The following is a 17,957-nucleotide window of genomic DNA, read 5'->3' as shown; positions in this document are numbered from 1 at the left end:
CTTCAGTTGCAACTTTGTGAATAAAAGGAGTTAGGTGACTGCTGTTGAAGGCAAAATGATGCTTGTTCCCACAAAAATGTCAGGCCCTAATTCCTGCAACCTGTGAATATGTTACCTTGGGTGGCTCAGGGAACTCCAGATGCAGATGGAATTAAGGCTGGTGACTGGCAGTCCTTAAAGCAGAGGGATTCTCTGGGGTTACGTGGGTGGACCAATGTAACTGTAAGGGTTTTTCAATGAAGTAGAGAGGGGCAGAGTCAGTGTTAGGGTGGGGTGCCGTCAGGGGACCCACTGTCATTGCTGGCTTTGAAGATGAACGAGGACACGAGCCAAAGAATGTCATCAACCTCTAGAAGGTGGAAAAGGCAAGGAACCATGTCCTCCCATGTGGCCTCCAGAAAGGATCACATAGGGATTGTTAAGCCTGTGAAACCCGTTCCAGGCTTCTGAATTCCAGAACTGGGAGATGACCTGTAAATTTATATTGTTTCTATGGTTTGTCAGTTGCCACCTAGCAGACTCACTTGCTGACAATGCACAAATTTGCAAAAGCCAAAAGACTCCCCCATAGTCGAGAGTTGGTCAACTTCTGTCCACACAGCAACATGGAGGTGGATGCTCAGGTCCAACAGAGGTTCATTGGGAGGGGGTCACCCTTCGTCCATGAAGACTTGTGGGGACATCGTTCATATTCATCAGGCCGGGCACAGAGGGTCCAGTGTTTAAAAAGTTCCCATTATTCCCATTTTGCAAGCTCGAGGTGTTAGAGCTTAATTGGAAATGGGCTGAGTTCCGTTCATTGGCGATTGTCTTTGCTGGTCCCCAGCCATGCCACAGCTGGATGGAAATGGGAGGCTAAGAGTAGCTTAATTATTCCGCCTTTTGTTTTCGTCTTTTCTTTCAGTCAGTAGTCAGGAAATGAAGCACACGTCTGAAGTTAGCAGAAAGACTCCCCAATAATGACTTGCTTTAGGCATCATTGAATTTTCTCATTTAATCAATAATTTCATGACGTGATGTGGGGCTTTGGAAAGCTTCCCGTGTGTGTGTGTGTGTGTGTGTGTGTGTGCGTGTGCGTGTGTGTGTATCCAGTCTCGTTTTCAAACACTAGTTCCTGTGAAAACTATATCATTTTAGATTCTAAATCTCCATGTTTATTTCTTTCCCGCATGCTGTCTTGATTTTACTATGAAATATCATTATTTAGAACGGAAATTTTGACAAATGACCACAACAAAACCATTGATTCATTCCGTTAGACGACAGGAGAAGCCTTTAATGTTGGCAGCGCCTCTGAGCTCCAGAACAGTATCCCGCAAATACAAGTCCTGGCTTTTTCTCGGCCTCCGTGTTAGCACATGCTGTCGGGTACAATACAGACCGGTATAGCCACGAAGGCTGCAGAAGGGAAGCCAAACTCAAGGAGGCTATGCAGGCACCTTTCCCACAATTTCTCGCTAATACCCACCTAAATGTAATGAAAGAAATTCACAGAGAATGTGGAACCTCCACTTGTGAAATCTAATCTTTTTTTTTTTTTTTTTTTAAGGGGAGAAAAGTGCTTAGTTTCTCTGACTTTTGTAGAAACTCTTCCATCTAGAGTAAAGTTGACCCTCACTTTCAGTCCTTGAAATGTGCCCTATATTTATATGAAGTGATTGTTACTAACTAGTTTCCTGGCAGCTCCACTTTCTCCCTGAAGTAACAGTTGGAAATGTTTCCTGCTTTTCTAAGAACATAAGTTTGGTTTCACCCCGTGACAATCTATCATATGTCATGTCTATATGCATATATCTTTTGAAAACAAAAGAAGGCTTCAGAGTTTTACAAGCTCACAAAATCCTCTTTTGTTACAAATCATCTTAAAGGAATGTTAAACCTATTTTTCAGTCCAGTTATTCTCCTCCTTTTGTAGGTGACTTCAAGAGTGGAATCTCTATAGCTAATTAATTTCTGCCATAGAAGAGAAGTTGGTTGGCATTTTAGTCCCCAAATGGCCAGATGGCGTTTTCACTGAAAATGCTACAAAGTCAGTGATGTATATTTTAGGATGAGGGAGAAAGGAGCCCGGGTCTGCTCAGGTAGGTGTTCGTGCTTTGACGAGAAGCCTGCATGCATTATTTTTACAGAAAAGGTAGCAGACATTTCTCAAGCTGCCCATAAATGTAATCCTTATAAGAACTTCAAAATAAGTCCAATATTCATCTGATAGACAGATACATTTTGGTTCAGGAGATTATGTGACTTAGGAGAAGCTGAGAGAGGATTAGAATCCATCCTGTCAAGTTCAGGCTTTTGTGACCGCCGTCTCTCTTTTCTGTCACTGGACTGTGCAGGAATTCAGACAAACCACTGCAATGTCTCTCTTCATCCAGGAAAACTAGAGAGGACGGAGTTAAACAGGTAAAAATAGCACCGTCATTTTAGAAATCTAGTTTTAAAAGAGGAATTCCACACACAAGGCAAGATGGTGTTTGATTAAGACACATAATGGATTCCTGAAACGCTTAAATGTAATTAAAGCTATAAAAAGGATGGAGGGAAACGAGAAAGGGTTATGAATATACAACCCTGTAATTAGTTGCTTTTTTGAGACACAGCGCAGTCATGAACATTAAAAAGAGAAAAAGAAGAAAAGCAAAAGAGAGAAGGCAGGTTAGGAAGACGAGTGATTCGGTACAAAGGTAGGCAGGTGAATGGCAAATGAGGGAACTGGGAAAAAAGGAGAGAGAAGAGGGAAACAAAGTTAGAGAAGCCTTAAAGAATATCTTCTGAATGATAAAAGCATGGTCTCCAGTGCTAGGTAAATTTCACTGGCCATTTCTAAAATGACATACGAGTCAATTGCAGTCTATATCGTCGACCATAAGGATATTTCATTCTAGTTTGCATTCTAGTTTGCAGGGCATAATGAGTCTGGGACTTATGTTTGGCAGTAGCTTAACCAAGCCACATTTCCCTCCATAATTTTGCTCTGATAATTTGCTCATTTGACTACGCAGATGAGACTGCAAGTGATAGGAGATCCCAGTTATACTAAAAATGCCAACGCAGCCGAGAGCCTGGAAATTTTCGAGACTTTCTCCCGCTTTCAAAAGTCACAAACACAGATTCACAAGAGCAATGGTAACAACAGTAATAATAATTAACAATAACAAAAATAATGTCTTGGCATCGGTCAGTTGCCAACTGAATGAGGGCGGCGGTCATTCCTGTGAGGTTGTGAAAGTCACATCCCTTTCTCAAGCAGGCATTTTTATAAAAGGGAACCAGATTAGGGCACATGTGAAGGAAGAAACAATTCTTAAAGATATTCACCTTTTCTTTTGAGAAAAAAAAATTGCAACTTTTAATCTTAAAAACACTCTTGGAACTCCAAAACAGTGAAAATGTCTTTTATGCATGTGTATCTGACAGGAAGTAAATATAAAATAAGTCTTCTATGTGTATTATAATTCTGGTGTTAGAGTACGGTTTCTTGACCTCAGCACGACGGACGTCTGTGTCTGGATCATTCTCTGTGGTGGGTCCGTCCTGGGTACTGTAGATGGACAGCAGCACTAGATGGGGTAGTAGCCCCCTCCAAGGTGACACCAAAAATGACTCTAGACATTGTCAGTGATCCCCAGGGGACAGTAGTGCCCCAGCTGAGAACCACTGTATAAACGTGATTACATTGTTTCCTATAACTGCACTGCAGGAGATGCTCGCTCTCTCTCTCTCTCTCTCTCTCTCCCATCTGAGACCTTCCTACCCTCACCTCCCAGAAAACATAAGCTCTGTAGAATAGAGATCTCATCCAGCTTGGTTACTATCCTCAGCCTAGCAGTTTAAATACCTACTTCTTGAATAAATGAATAGAAATATAATCAAAATACATCTGCCTAGGCTTAGAGTGGATAAGAGAAGATGTGCTTTCCTTCCTAATATATTTAAATCTACGTGAGTTCTTCTTAAGCTTTGTGTTAAAAGGAATTCTATTGACCTTAGATTGGTAACTTCTACCAATAATAGAAATCTTTTACTTTTGCCCCGTCTCCTCTCTCCTAATTGGGTTAGAAACTCAACTAAACGGCCATTGTAAACACCGTGGTAGAGACATAAGAAACATATTAGATATTGTCATTGCTTTGTAACTTATAAACTGGGAGAAATTCTACCAAATGTCAAGACATCTTGTGGATTGAAAAGGAAAAATTCATTCACAGACTTTAAGTAGCTGTTTGGATTTCCTTCCTGTTCTGTGGACTGTTCTGGGGATTGAAACTATGTGCTCAAACTCGTGGGAAGGAATTAATGGGGAACCCGCTCAAAGATGCCAAGTGGATATGATGTCTCCAGGGCAGCCGCCGGACAGGCTCCCCAAGAAAGCTGGAGAATAGAGGACGGAAGCAACATGAGGACTCGACTGTTATTAAAAAGGGTACATGGGGTGGGGGCGTGAGGGTGCGAGTTGTAAATTCAGTCTCACCCTGGAGCTGGGCAACACTCAGAGAACAGGAGCAAAAATCCCAGCAACACTGGAAATCGAATGGGGGTCACCAGCTGGCAGATTTGGAGACCCCAGGCAACTCAGGACAGTTGTAGAAAGCAGGCAGCTGTTGAGGGGATTCCCAACAGCGGGTAAGGAGAAACGCCGCCATCTCCGACCGGAGCCCAGGCGTTGGGTAGGAATTCAGCTCCCTGGGGTCAGAGCTTAAACCTTCATACAGATATGGGGCTGAGAGTCCTGCTGAATCAGATGGCTGGGAGGGGCTGATGGGAACATGTTCTTAAACTCTCAGGTACTCACTTTCGAGGGCATGTGATTTCCTCTGACCAGCTCACCAGCTGAGCTTGTAATAGTAGAGCCACATGATGAGGTCTGTTTTGGGGTGCAGTAGCCAGTAGGCCCACTCCAGCCCCGCAGGCTGGACCGCACCCCACTTTCCATGGGGCCAGAGACAGCACGTGTCTTCTGCTGTTGTTGGGAGGCTAAAGGGGACCTCGGTCCTTTTGAACTGGAAGGAAGGAAAAAAAGGAAGGAAGGAAGGGAGAGAAGGAGAAAGGGATAGAACGAGGGAGGAAAACTAGCAGGACAGACTGTAACGGGGAGTTGCATGAAATTCCCACATCGTTCGTGGGTTTTATGCTTAGAAACCACGATTACACAGCCGCAAAAGCAAAGTGTGCGCTGCAAAGTCATGTCTGCTCATTGTTTTGTGGGTTCTGTTATGTTCTGAGTGCAAAGAGGCCTTCCTGGAATTTTTCAGACAGAATTCCCTACAACAGAGAGCGCTTCGTTGGCCTGTTGTCAGTAGTGAGTTCCGGGAACAGAAAAACCCTCACTCCCTCGGAGTGACTAGGCAGCATGCAGCATTAAGTCCACAAATACCTGAGCACGGACACCCAGCTGCAGAAAGGAAACTCCTCAGGCAGATCCATGGCGGAACTCTCATTTCTAAGTTACATAATATCGTTGCCATGCTCTGAAGGCAGTGCGCTGGTTTGCTGTGCTGTTTGCATGAAAAATTGTGATTAGCTGATATTTCTGTGATTTCCTTGTCACTCGGCTCCGTCCGTGTTCACATAAGGTCTTACATTTTGCATCCCAAAACTGTTCCAGTTGTTTCTGTGTTGTCCTTGGGGGATGCGGTCGTATTGGCATTTCCTCAATGTATAGTGAATGAATGATTATAAAGGAATGTTCTAGGAACATCTCTCCTTTGCATTTCTTCCTCTTCTGATCCTGCCCACACTTAGAATAAGATTTAAATCAGCACAGAAACTGGACTTGTTATCTTCTTGCATACCGCATGGCTTTCCATTTGTAATTTTCTCTGTGAGTAGTTAATTGTAGAACCCTAAACAAATATCAAATTATTAGGCTGATTCTTTGTAATGTTGATTAATATTTAAACACCCATTAATAGAGTTTCTTTGTGTGTGCAAATCTGACATACAGACCTTGCCTTCATTCTAAATGATATGTTTTTAGTATTATGGAGAATGCAGAGCAAATTTACTGTGAGATTAGCCAATTTCACGAGAAACCTCTGTTTACGTGGAAATTTAACACACTTACCAAATGTTTGTCTTCAGATTTCATAAAAAAATTGGGGCAACTTAGGCAAATTCCCTTTTCTTTGTGATATAAAAATTCTTCTTCTTTAGGATCTCCATTTTACAAATACATCTCAAATTAGAAGTACTTACACACTGTGCTTATCGTTTTAGGTTTTATATATACACGATGTGTGAAGCAGTATAGAAACCTCCCTCCAGCTGGACACCCTTTGTGTATGAGCAAAGAAATTCAATCCGGTAGAATTTCACAAATAAGATTAACTAGGTACGACAACTACTTGGCTCAAACATTTGGAGGACGAGAGGTGTTAGTCAGCACGCATCTCCTGCCCTCTTCATTACTGAAGCTCAGAATGAGAACTCATGTGAAGACCAGCATAAAAATCCCCATCTCCAAACTGTAGGGTGTCGTAGGTAATTGACCATGAATTAGCCTTAAGAATCTTCTCAGCTCCCACCACCCTCCCTCATTTAAACTTTAGAGTCCATCTTTGGAAAAATTGGGACCAATGGTGCACGTTCTAAACACAGCTGCCACGCCGGACACATGTGAAACCATCTTCACATCTGTCATGCGAAGAAGAGAACCAGAAGGAGGTGAACATCCTCTGCCTGAGGAGGCCTCTGTGTGAAGGCCTTGGAAGCTTCCAAGACAGAGAAAGAATGAGAGTCTTGACCCAGGGCCCTGCCACATAACACCATGTACCTGACATCCCCTTTCAAGAACTTTCTCTCTTGGACAGAAGTGAAAGGAAGACGAAGCAGGAGGTAATACCAGTCTTTCCCAATACCCATCTCTTTCTAACCGTGGAGGGTTTCTTCGCGATGGAAAATGAAAAGTAGTAAGAGACACAACTCCTCCAAAATCACGTCCATCTCCACTGCAACCAGGAAGCAAAGAAACCCATTAAGTAGGAAATCCAATAGCAAATACAGCTCAAGGCATGAGTTTCAGAATATGGACAAAATTGATCCTTACCTCGATGAAACCAACTCTGTTGGAGCTGAATATACTCTCTAAATTAAAACGGTGTACAGTTCCCATTGGTTTATTTTTGCCAACCTGACCACCCAAATTTCAAGAGATGGATACTCTCCATCGTTAGTGGAGGTGGGGAAAAAAATGTGCTCAAGTACTGTTGAGAAAGATAGTGTCGGTACAATTTTTTTTGAATGGCACTTTGCCAGAACCTTTCAGAGTTTTAATTGTGTGTTTCCTTTGAGCCAGCAATTCTATCTGTAGGAGTTTATTCTATGGGAATACGTGCAGTGTGCAAAGACAGACGCACAAAGGTCAAAAAGAACTAAGTCACCAAAAATAGGAAATGGTTATGCGAGTTTTAGCACACTCAAACAAGAGTAACTTAATGAGTTATTTCGAGGACATGGTGTCTGTGTTATGCTACCGGATTGGGGGTTGGGGGACAGGAGGGAAGAAAGTTGCAGAAGAATATACATTCCATAGAAAGCACGAACCAAACCTATTTTTTAATCTCAAAAAAATGTACTTTTGTGTCTTTATATCTACACACAAATATATTCCAGATAACAATGAATGTTCCTTGTGCAGGGATACGAGGGATGATATGCAGACAATTTTTTTTAATGTACTTACCTTTTTTTCCCAATGTGAATATACCATTTTCAATTGAAACATACAACTTGCAAAGTAAGATTTGTGGCCAGATGCAAAGTTTCTAAAACCTCTCAGAATCCCTGTAGTGGAAGGCCGCTTATGGCTTATCATCCATTGAAAATTTGTGGCTTGACAGCCTGAGAGGTTCTCTGTGTGTGTGTGTGTGTGTGTGTGTGTGTGTGTGTGTGTGTGTATTTTTCAGTCTGTCTTCTAACTTGTGTGGAGGAAGTACACCCACCTGACACTAACATGTCACATGTTGTCAGGCTCAAAACTTCTCCAACTTCATCATAACCCTCAGGGGAAAACACTTCAGCCCAAATAACAGTTTGGAAATGCTTTGTATGTAGATGATTGTAAAAATAAGTGACTTTTTCCTCTACAAAATTTCAGGCTTATGGGACTTCTGGGAATACTGTTGCATAATATCTGGTGTCATGAAAGGTGAAAGGGTGACAAAAATCTGCAGAATATGAACAGTGCTTTTAATCAGAGTATTCATCATGGTAATGAAGATGTGTCATTTATATAAATGCTGTCACAATCCAGAACATTAGCACGTATAAAACAAATGTTAATAACTGTATGTGTTAATTCAGTACTTTCCATTAGTTCTGCTTTGTCTCATTCTATGCTCATCAATTTTTACATTGTGTGATACGCCGTAAATAAGTTTGTTTCTCTCCCTTTTTCATGCCTGTTCTCCCATAAGGAAACTTCTACTGATAGTCTCAGATTATTCAGGAAGAACAAGATAATGGGAACTAACATAAGTTATGAAGAAGTGTTTTTCTTCCTTCTAAATATTCCATCTGCCTAGCTACGTTGATGGTATGTGAAACACCTGTTTTTATTTCCACAGCACCAGTCTGGTTCTGAACTTACACACCTGGTGACAGTCAGTGAGGGTGTACAGATACTATTTCTCGAACAAGGCAGATGGCCATCAAAAGCAGCTTCATGATGTTATGTTTTGTCATCACCCACAAATCTGGACACAGATGTCACAGTACTTGAACAGCGCAGGACATGTATTTGGCAGGAATGCATGAGGGGTAACCAGAAGCCTGGAACCGTCGAAAGGACCAAATCCTGAGAGTGATAAGCCCATGATAATAACGGTCACACAAGTCTATATATAGAAGTAAATGGGGGGTGAGCACCAAAAGTAGTAATTTCCAAGAGCAGCCTTACCTAAACTTTCGGATGTAACTAGACTCAACCAGGTCACCTTCAGAACAAACAGTGGCAGAGAAGGCTCATGCCAGTTTGTATAATGAAGGCAGGCGCTGCACAAAAATAATCTTACAGTGAATTGTACTAAGAAGATGAGAGGTCCAGAGTTAGTGACAGTTTGGGATAAAAGCTACGGTAACTAAAAATAAAACTGACCAACTGTCGGAAGGAGTGGATTGGACAATTTCTTTTATAAAGGACAAAAGTGAACGATAAAGGGGGGAATCCCTCCTGTTGAGTAATCAACTTGGGTAAAATTACCTTGGAAGGTACAACAAATTCTCATGATCTAGACCAGGCATAAGCTGGTTGATAAACCAGATCCTTGAACCATGGGACATCTGGAATGCTCCTTCTTTCTCTCTGGGGTGTGTGAGAGTACTGGAACCCCGGACGTGGGTATAATTGGTAAAACTGATGACACACAAAAAAGGCAGGAAGAATGGATGGCTGACAATAAGAATATGGATAATAAAAAGACATTTATTAGCACTTTTGACTTGATTAACCTAAGTGAGTATCTGATGTAGTGCTTGATGCACTGAAGAAAATCAGATATATCACACTGTGACTTGAGTTAAATTATGAGAAAATTTTCATGAGGTGGGCAATCAATGCCTACAGGTCTGTGGAAGTCTAATTTGTTTAATTAATAAGCTTTTGCTTTATCGGTGATACATAAAAGATGGGTATTTAGAAGAGGGCTTCATAAATCCACCCAAGTAAAAAGAGTGGTATTGTTCATGAACGCAAACTTTCTGGATCTTAGGGCCTCTGTCAACAATGAGCACAGATGCATCAATATATCACCTGGTTTACGGCTAGTAGAACATGATCGGACTGAAATTAAACTCTACAAATAGCTGCTGATAAAGGAGAGATGCAAGGAGGGTTGTTACAATACCCTCAGGGGTGTGGTTAATAGGACCCTGTAAATACGGAGGATATACTCACTAATTGAGAATGTGATTTAAACATATTTAAATCAAGTCAATAGGAAGCAAAGGAGATCGTGTCCACGGAAGTAGTTTTTGGCTCATGATATAATTAATTATTTTCTTTTGGCAATAGAGCTCACTCTTATTTCAGGTGTATGCCATATAATTAATTCTTAACAGAGTTGTTCACCATTGGAATAAAAGTACGCAGCATAATCCAGCAATTAAAAGAATGAGAGAATTAAAAGTGAGAGGGTAATAAGTAAAGCTGAAAACTGTAAATAATTAATGCTCCACCTGGATGGGAAGACAGGCACCACTTGAAAAAGAATATCATTGAGGGATGCAGAGTGAGGGTGGAGATGAGATTGAGAGTTTGGGTAAAGATCTCTCGGGTCTGAAGTTGCCTCAGAGACCACGAGTTGAGGCATTCGTAGGCAGTCGGAGAAATGGGTCTGGGGGTCAGCTGGTTGGAAGTGTGGACCCGAGCTAGATGTTGGCTTGATGGACAGCATTTGAAGACCCATTAACCTGCTGAGAAGAATGAGTGGGAAAGCGGAGATGGGAGTGAATACAAGATAACTGAATAGATTTCAGTATGAGAAGGGGACGGAGTTCCCATTGGATGCATGTTATTTCCTCCTCATTGCAGAACGAGAGGTTCTAGGCTGATTCTGAGAAGTGGGGAAGCAGGGTGGGTAAGCAGGAGAGAGAAAGAACAAAACAGTTATCACAGTGGGAGAGTAGAGTCAATATATATTCGCTATTGGCTCTTTGTAAACGTCACAGTGAAGTCCATAGAACGTGAAAACTCAGATTTTTGCAAAGTTTGGGTCTAATAAAAATGGATCAACGATTTTGTAAAGTCTTAAAACTTTAAATGATTAAGTAAACTGCTAAAGTGATTCTGCCACTAGAAGACAAATATTATCATTACGGATCATTCAGATAAGTTACTGCAGGACATCCTCTCACTTATTAATAGACTTTAACCTGAAAGGGTAATGGGATTTGGATATTCATTTTCTATTAATGTTCAAGGTAACGCAATTTTCTCTAATGAGTTTAGATGACTTGCTCACCAACAGTAGGGTTCTATGTACAGAATTTCACGTCAGAAAGGAAGTACCTTGCGATAGTGCTATGTCTCTCCCCAATGATCTCACCTCATTTCTTCCAATCCAATAGTCTATGCAGTCAAATCCAGGGCGGCTCTGACAGCAGAGCCCTTTATTAGTTACCTAGGGTCATGCTTGCTACACCTGTCCCGTTCCCTGTTTGCCAATTTCCCACTGTCAAGAGTCCGGCGTCTCAGTTTCTAGGTGTCAGCTATGTAACCGCAGCAAGACGCTTTGAGAGCAATGCGTTGGTATCACAAACAGTCCAAATGCATATGGCAGCTCGCCTGGCAGATGCACGTGTTGTATGCAGCTGTTCTAAACTTAGATGACTTGTCTTGTGTCCTGAGATGAAAACTAACACCATGTTTACTTTACCCCACAGACACGCTTGTTAGAGCCCACGTTCCTTTCTTCCTAAGATCTCACTTCCCTAGAAGAGTTCCTTCTCTGTCCTCCACGGGCACCTTGCTCTGGCTTACACCAACTCGCACCAGAAACTTGCTCAATACATGCACAGCCCTTGTGTTTTCCTCCTTTCCTACACTCATTGATCTTCCTCACAAGCCGACGAATACGCACAACTCTTCTGTCCCCGTTTCCCTGCTTTCCCAGCCAAACATCACACCTAGCCACACCTCTGACTCTCTGGTGGTCACTGTCCTCTCTCCATCCTTTTCATATCACACATCTTGGGGAAAACTCGGTAAAATGTGGCAATGTCGCCTGTAAAATCTGTCACTTATTACCCTCTTATGGTAATTTTTTATTCCCATCCCTACGGAAACGATCATCTAAGCGGGATTTCTCAAAACTCAATGACTCACTTGGGTATGAAGTTAACATACAGATTCTTTTGCTGAGGGTGGGGAAAAAGCCTGAGAGTTCGCATTTCTAACAAATGCCCAATTGGTTCATGGGTGACCTTGAAATGCAAGGAGCTAAAGGATCGTCAATCAAAAATGTGTCCATTTTTTTGGCACGCTGTTTCTTGGAAACCGGAGACTGGAATCTTGTGTGCGTCTTTTCATCTATTTTCACTCTTCAACTCAATGCTGTGTGTTTCAGGAGCCTGTCCCGCCACAAACTTGTCTCTCATTGATGGTCTCTATGGTGTCACACCGTCTCCCTTCTCCGTCCCTACCTCACTGGCTTTCTCTGCCGAATTCAACACAGTGCAATACCCATACGATGAAAATGCACAGCTCTGGCTTTCCGAGGTGGGGAGAGGGGGTAGGGAGAGAGAGAAATTCTTCTCATAGCATTCCTGTGCAAACAGCAATGTTATTCTTTAGGAAAAGTCAGTAATGAAAATATTTCAGTGTCTACCTGTTTCCACATTGTTTGAGCCTCTGGGCAAACAGGTGACTAGGGGCTCCGAGCCTGAACTGTCACAATACCTGACCCCCCAGCCCACAGGAGGTCAGAGATGGCACATGACCCAATGAAGTCCAACATAATTTTCTGTCGGACTTTCCTACTAAAAAAATAAATAAGTAAAATAAAATTCCTCCCTATGCCCTGTGTCCAATTATACGATAAAAATGCCATGTTTCCCCGAAAATAAGACCGGGTCTTATATTAATTTTTGCTCCAAAAGACACATTAGGGCTTATGTTCAGGAGACGTCATCCTGAAAAATCATGCTAGGTCTTATTTTCAGGTTAGGTCTTATTTTCGGGGAAACACGCTATGAGTTTTTCTCAGATAGCAGCCACCTTAGTCACCATCTGGAGAGAAGCTGTTCTAAAGATAAATGACGTCTAAAGATCTCACTGAAGCAGTTGTGCCCAGTTGTGCCAGATACATGCTGGGTAACAGCCAAGTGTACCAGTCACACCCTCCTCTTCCTTTTATCCTGCTTTCACTTAAGGTAATTTGATTTCGGTTTCCTTCACACGCGGCACAAACTTTGGACAATTCACTGTCCTAAAAACGATCTCGTCTTTCAGCTTCTCTTAAGAAGCATCTGTAACACCTCAGAAAAATGGACAAAAGACACCAAGAGGAAATCCGGAAGAAATTAAGAAGGTTGAGGTTACACACGTACTTAACCTTTCTTGGCTGTCATTGAGCATTTATTCTGCCAGATGAACTTTAACACCCACCTGTCACAGTTGGAAAACGAAAACACTGGCAGTGTGATGGAAATTTGTAAAATGTGTGGTTTACTATGAGGAGACTAGACAGCAAACCTAGAGACTCAACTCCCCCTTTCTGGAACGTGATACTGTTTTCACAGCAGTAGCTAAGTGTGTAGAATTCTCATATGTGTCTTGCGCATTTTTAAGATGTGATGCACTATTGCTGCTGTTGTGAATACATAATTCCACTTTTAAAATTCTGTGGGTATAAAAGTACTGTTAATTTTCATACATTACCACTACAGAGGTGACCATGAATCCTTGAACTTTCAAAAATATTATGTAGTCACATAGAAGAAGAATGTCTTGACAAAGTAAAACTGAAAAAAAACGGTGGGGTTGTGCTACAAAAGGAGAGCTGGTTAGCGGTGAGAACATGGAAAAACACTCCCACAAGAACAGCAAAAGAGTATTTTTAGTATTATCAGTGATTTTGCATCATCTGTGACAAAAGCTTACTAAGCGAACCCAAGAGGAAAAGCGTTGAAAAAGAATCCATCACAACAGCAAAACAGACAAAACAGAACCACCAAGAATCAATGTCTCTACGTGTCTTCAAAATGCTGCCCACCTCTGGTTGGTCAAGTGTAATTCTTATCAAAGACTTTGAGGATAGCCATTACAATGACAAAAGTATGATATTTTCCCAGCAAATGGAAATACAGCATCTTGAGTTTTTGAATTCAGAGGAAGGTGGCAGTGGGAGTAAGTGTAGGGTTAGTCCTGGGACACTTGACCTGAGACCCCTCCCATGATCAAGAGAGCACAATATTCTATTTACTTTTGTAACTTCATACAATCTGCATTTTTTAAAACCTTCCTCGTTTGCTCATTTTCTTGTTACTGTCTATTCACCCAGCGAAACAAATGCTGCCTGAGTCAGGGACCTACTCCATTTGTTCACTTTTCCATCACAAGCATCTTTGAACCGATCCTGGCACATACTAAATTCTCTATAAATACGGATGGAACAGACCAGAGAGGAACAGACAAAATGTCTACCCAGTCCTTCTAATGCGTGTCAACATTTTGCAAATTACTGGTATTTTGAAATGTACACGATGGTAATCTTCCTGGTAACAGCCAATAGTTAAATGGCAGTGTTAAGAATGAGAAGGGTGGCAACCAGTGAGTTACTATCTCTGAGCAAATGTGATAAATCAGCAGAACACTGAAATTACAGACAGATCTTTAAGCACAGTATTCTACGATCCTGCCAATGGAGGTGCTTCTAACGCCATGTACATTCATTTTTAATAGCAAGGTGATTGTCTTTTACTGACAGGAAGTGTATAGGCACTGCAAAAAATCACAACCAACATGATATATATTGTTGGTGTATACAATAACAACTGACAATGGAATCAACTGGACTTCTTCATACCATTAGCCCGAAATACTAAATTGTTCAAGAGAGAATCTGGCTAATTAATTATATGATCATCGTTGAAAGGTGACCGTAACCTATGTAAGATATGAAGTAGCAACAAATTTAAAGCTACATTCACTGTATTATTTGAACATCTACAATGTAGCTGAAAAATAAAAATACATCCTGGTTTATAAAATTAATCAAAGATTTCTAATGTGATTACTGTCACCATTTTAGTAGATTTATGTAGATGAAATACACATAAACTAAGAAATTTTTATTTATAGCTGTCTTACAGCACATAGTAAAATACTCTATTAATAGAAGGCATTTGTGTTTTGGAGTAGAAATTATTTCTGTTCGATGTTCTGTAGCCATAAAATGACATAAAATATATCCAAGACTTATGCTGAGAAAAGAAATAAAAAGAAAATTATTTTAAATACCATAGTGATTATTCTACCATCCCATTATTTATGTGAAAGCTTTTTTTTCTTTAAATGCATGTTAAACACAAATTAAGAACTTCAGTGTCTGTGCTGTTCTAAAATTGGGATAGAATAGTGTTTTCAAACTATATATCACGAGCTATTAGTGTATATATAACCATTTCAATGTGTCCTGCTATTTTTTAATAAAATGGAATAACAATATCAAAAAGCATTATATATAATGAGAGTGGGCTCTGTTTCATGGAAATTGTGTTGATATCTTTCTATATAAAACATACGCACGTGCTCCGGCTGTCGTGAAGTCAGGATGTACTCCGAGGACATGATATGGTGGCCTCCCCCGTCCTGGCCGGGGCTAGCCCTGCTCCTGAGCCAGTACTGACCTTCTGCATTCATTCTCCCTTCCATATGCTCTTCGCTTTCTGCCACACCTCAAGGGCTCAGAGCCTGTCTTCTGGTGGAACGCTCCAAATCTTCAGCCCCCAGTGATGTGTAGCCTTGCTTCTGCCACAGGCGGTCGTGGTTGTGTTCTATGAACTATTGCACTTCACTGGTGATGGCTACAGAGGGGGCCAAGGGAATTACCTTGGTTTCGTGGACATTTCTCCCTCCCCACCCTATATGGATAGCAGCAGCTCCATGGCCCCTTGTGCTGTAGACTGAATGTGTGTGCCCCAACCCCACCTAAATGCATATGCTGCAATCCTAACCCCAGGGTCACAGTATCAGGAGGTGGGGTCTTTTGGGAGATGCTTAGATCTGGAGGGTGTGTCCTTGTGAGTAAGATGAGGGCCCTTCTACAACGGACTGTGGAGGGCTCCATCGCCACTTCTACCGTGCGAGAACACAGGGAGGAGTGGGTCCTCGACAGGCACGGAAGCTGCCAGTGCCGTGACCTTGACCTTCTGGAACTGTGAGACGTGACTGTCTGTGGTTTTTAAGTTGCCCCATCTATGTGTTTTGCTCTAGCAGCCTGAGTGGACTGAGATATCTCGATACGGATGGTATCATCCACCCACTACCAGATTCTGCTCAGCCAGTGGAAGGAGCAGTCAGAAATGGAAATAGATCTCTTTCGGGCGGATTGGTGCTCGGAACCCCCTTGGAATATCTGCCTCAGGCTGCTCTGTACAGTTTCATTTCCCAACCCCACAGCCCTGCCGGGAACTAACTTTTAAGGGCACCGTGAAGGGGTCCCCAAAGAGCAGTGTCCCTGATGTCAGTACCCCCAGCGATTGACAGGTGCCCTTTTTCTGAAGCAACTCCTGGATTTGAACAGGTGTCATGCTGAGCTTCTCGGCCAGCAGCTCTTCTTCCCAACCCAGGTGAGTGGTAGGTTGGGGGAGATGGTGAAGCTCTGTAGCAATGGACCGCAGGACGTCTCAATGCTTTCCACCTGCTTTGCGAGTGAAGGAGCAGCAGCTACCCTGCACCTCCTCGGGCTTCATGGGCCTCTCATGAGGCTGTGCCCTGAATGATGTCACGTGCTCAGGGGAGCTCCATGAGACCAGGAACCTACACGTGTCCTACAGAATTGTTGTGTAGCTCAAGTCCTGTCTTCAGAGGTAGAACACCTCATGTGGCCTGTACCTTCCAGCACGAGACTGGACACAGTTCTAAATCTAAGGAGCCTGCCAGCCTACAAGTATCAGCCTAGGACCCAGGGATCTGCAATACGGGAAGCAATGCGTCGAACCTTAGTAACAGTCTGTGACAAGTTTCAGTTTGTTTGGTGCAGTCAGTGGGGTGTGAGCCACGGTTGAGAGAAGGTGTGTTTTAAAGTGTGCCATAAATCACCCTCCATCATGACAATGCTCTGTGTCACACATCACTTCTGGTTTGGCAATTTCTGTCAAATAAAAACATTGCGGTGTGTCCTCATCCACCTTATTCACGGATCTGGCACCATGCAACTTCTGGCTCTTCCCCAAAGTCAAAATGACCATGAAAGGTAAACGTTTTGAATCGATTCAGGACATTGAGGCAGCCACGACAGTGCAACTAAAGACACTCACGAAAGAGGACTTCCAGAACTGCTTCAGAAAGTGGCAAGAACGATGGGATAAGTGTGTTCAAAACGAGGGGGAGTATTTTGAGGGGGATCAATGGTAATGTGTCTTTTACTGTAATGATTTTTTTATGTAAACATTCACTGCACTTTTTGATCCCACCTTGGTATACCATACCATTTAAAGAACATTCGTAAACACGATGAAATTCAGCCTGAGGTCAGTGTTTCATCATTGCAGTTAAAATGTACTTGCCATGACCTGTTGTACTTCAGGTATGTGTGTATGTGCATGCATATATATATTTAAGTATGTCTATATTCCCACTTTTGAAAAACCACCTCATTACAGGATTAAGTCGGATATGCTATTGCAGGATCGGATAGTCAGAGATGCTTTCTGTGGCATGGAGAAGATAGAATCCTATTTTTGCCCCTCACGAAGTCAATCAAGAGCAAGGGAAATTATCCTGAGGGACACATGTGAGGAAAACTTAAATATATGTATTGGAATTGAGTCAGCAAACCTTTGAGTCGTGTCACCAGAGGCAAAATGAAGTGCAGAGCTGAGCAATGACAGGGTGACTTCGGGCCAACTAAACTGCCAGTCTGCAAATAACAATAGCAGCAATTTATATTATTATTATTATTTTCCTGATCTGCAGTAATTGCATTGTCTTCCTGCTTCGAGGTATGTGGATAATATCTCCAACGTTCAGGTTTATTTTGCTATAGCGTAGACACCGCTTAGGCAAGAAAAATGTCAAAACCCTGAACTTCCCTCCTGCTTGGCTCCTCCTCTGTACAATTGGTGGACTGGATCTGAAAGCTTTCTATGATTAATATTTATAAATATAAAAAGGGAAGCAATGCTATGCACCTGTTTTCATCACCAGAAAAAAAAATCAGAAGCAGAATACTGGAAATCTGTGTGTTTCGAGTGGTCATGTCTATTTGGAATCATAATTCAGTGCACTGGCCACACGA

General features: G+C 42.0%; 1 protein-coding gene across 1 annotated transcript in view; it reads right to left on the bottom strand.

The window, feature by feature from the left end:
- Positions 1 to 1,620: 1,620 nt before the first annotated feature.
- Positions 1,621 to 17,957, bottom strand: part of PNPLA4 (patatin like phospholipase domain containing 4) — a 36,425-nt gene continuing 20,088 nt past the window's right edge. The window contains exon 7 of the mRNA XM_033103088.1: positions 1,621 to 2,380. Coding sequence (XP_032958979.1) covers positions 2,321 to 2,380 — 60 coding nt within the window. The 3' untranslated portion in view covers positions 1,621 to 2,320. The remainder of the gene's footprint in view (positions 2,381 to 17,957) is intronic.

The sequence above is a fragment of the Rhinolophus ferrumequinum genome, chromosome X (assembly GCF_004115265.2).
Source record: "Rhinolophus ferrumequinum isolate MPI-CBG mRhiFer1 chromosome X, mRhiFer1_v1.p, whole genome shotgun sequence".
In the NCBI taxonomy this organism is placed as follows: domain Eukaryota; kingdom Metazoa; phylum Chordata; class Mammalia; order Chiroptera; family Rhinolophidae; genus Rhinolophus; species Rhinolophus ferrumequinum.
Note: the sequence above shows the minus strand (reverse complement) of the source record. Positions and strands in the feature narration are given on the sequence as shown.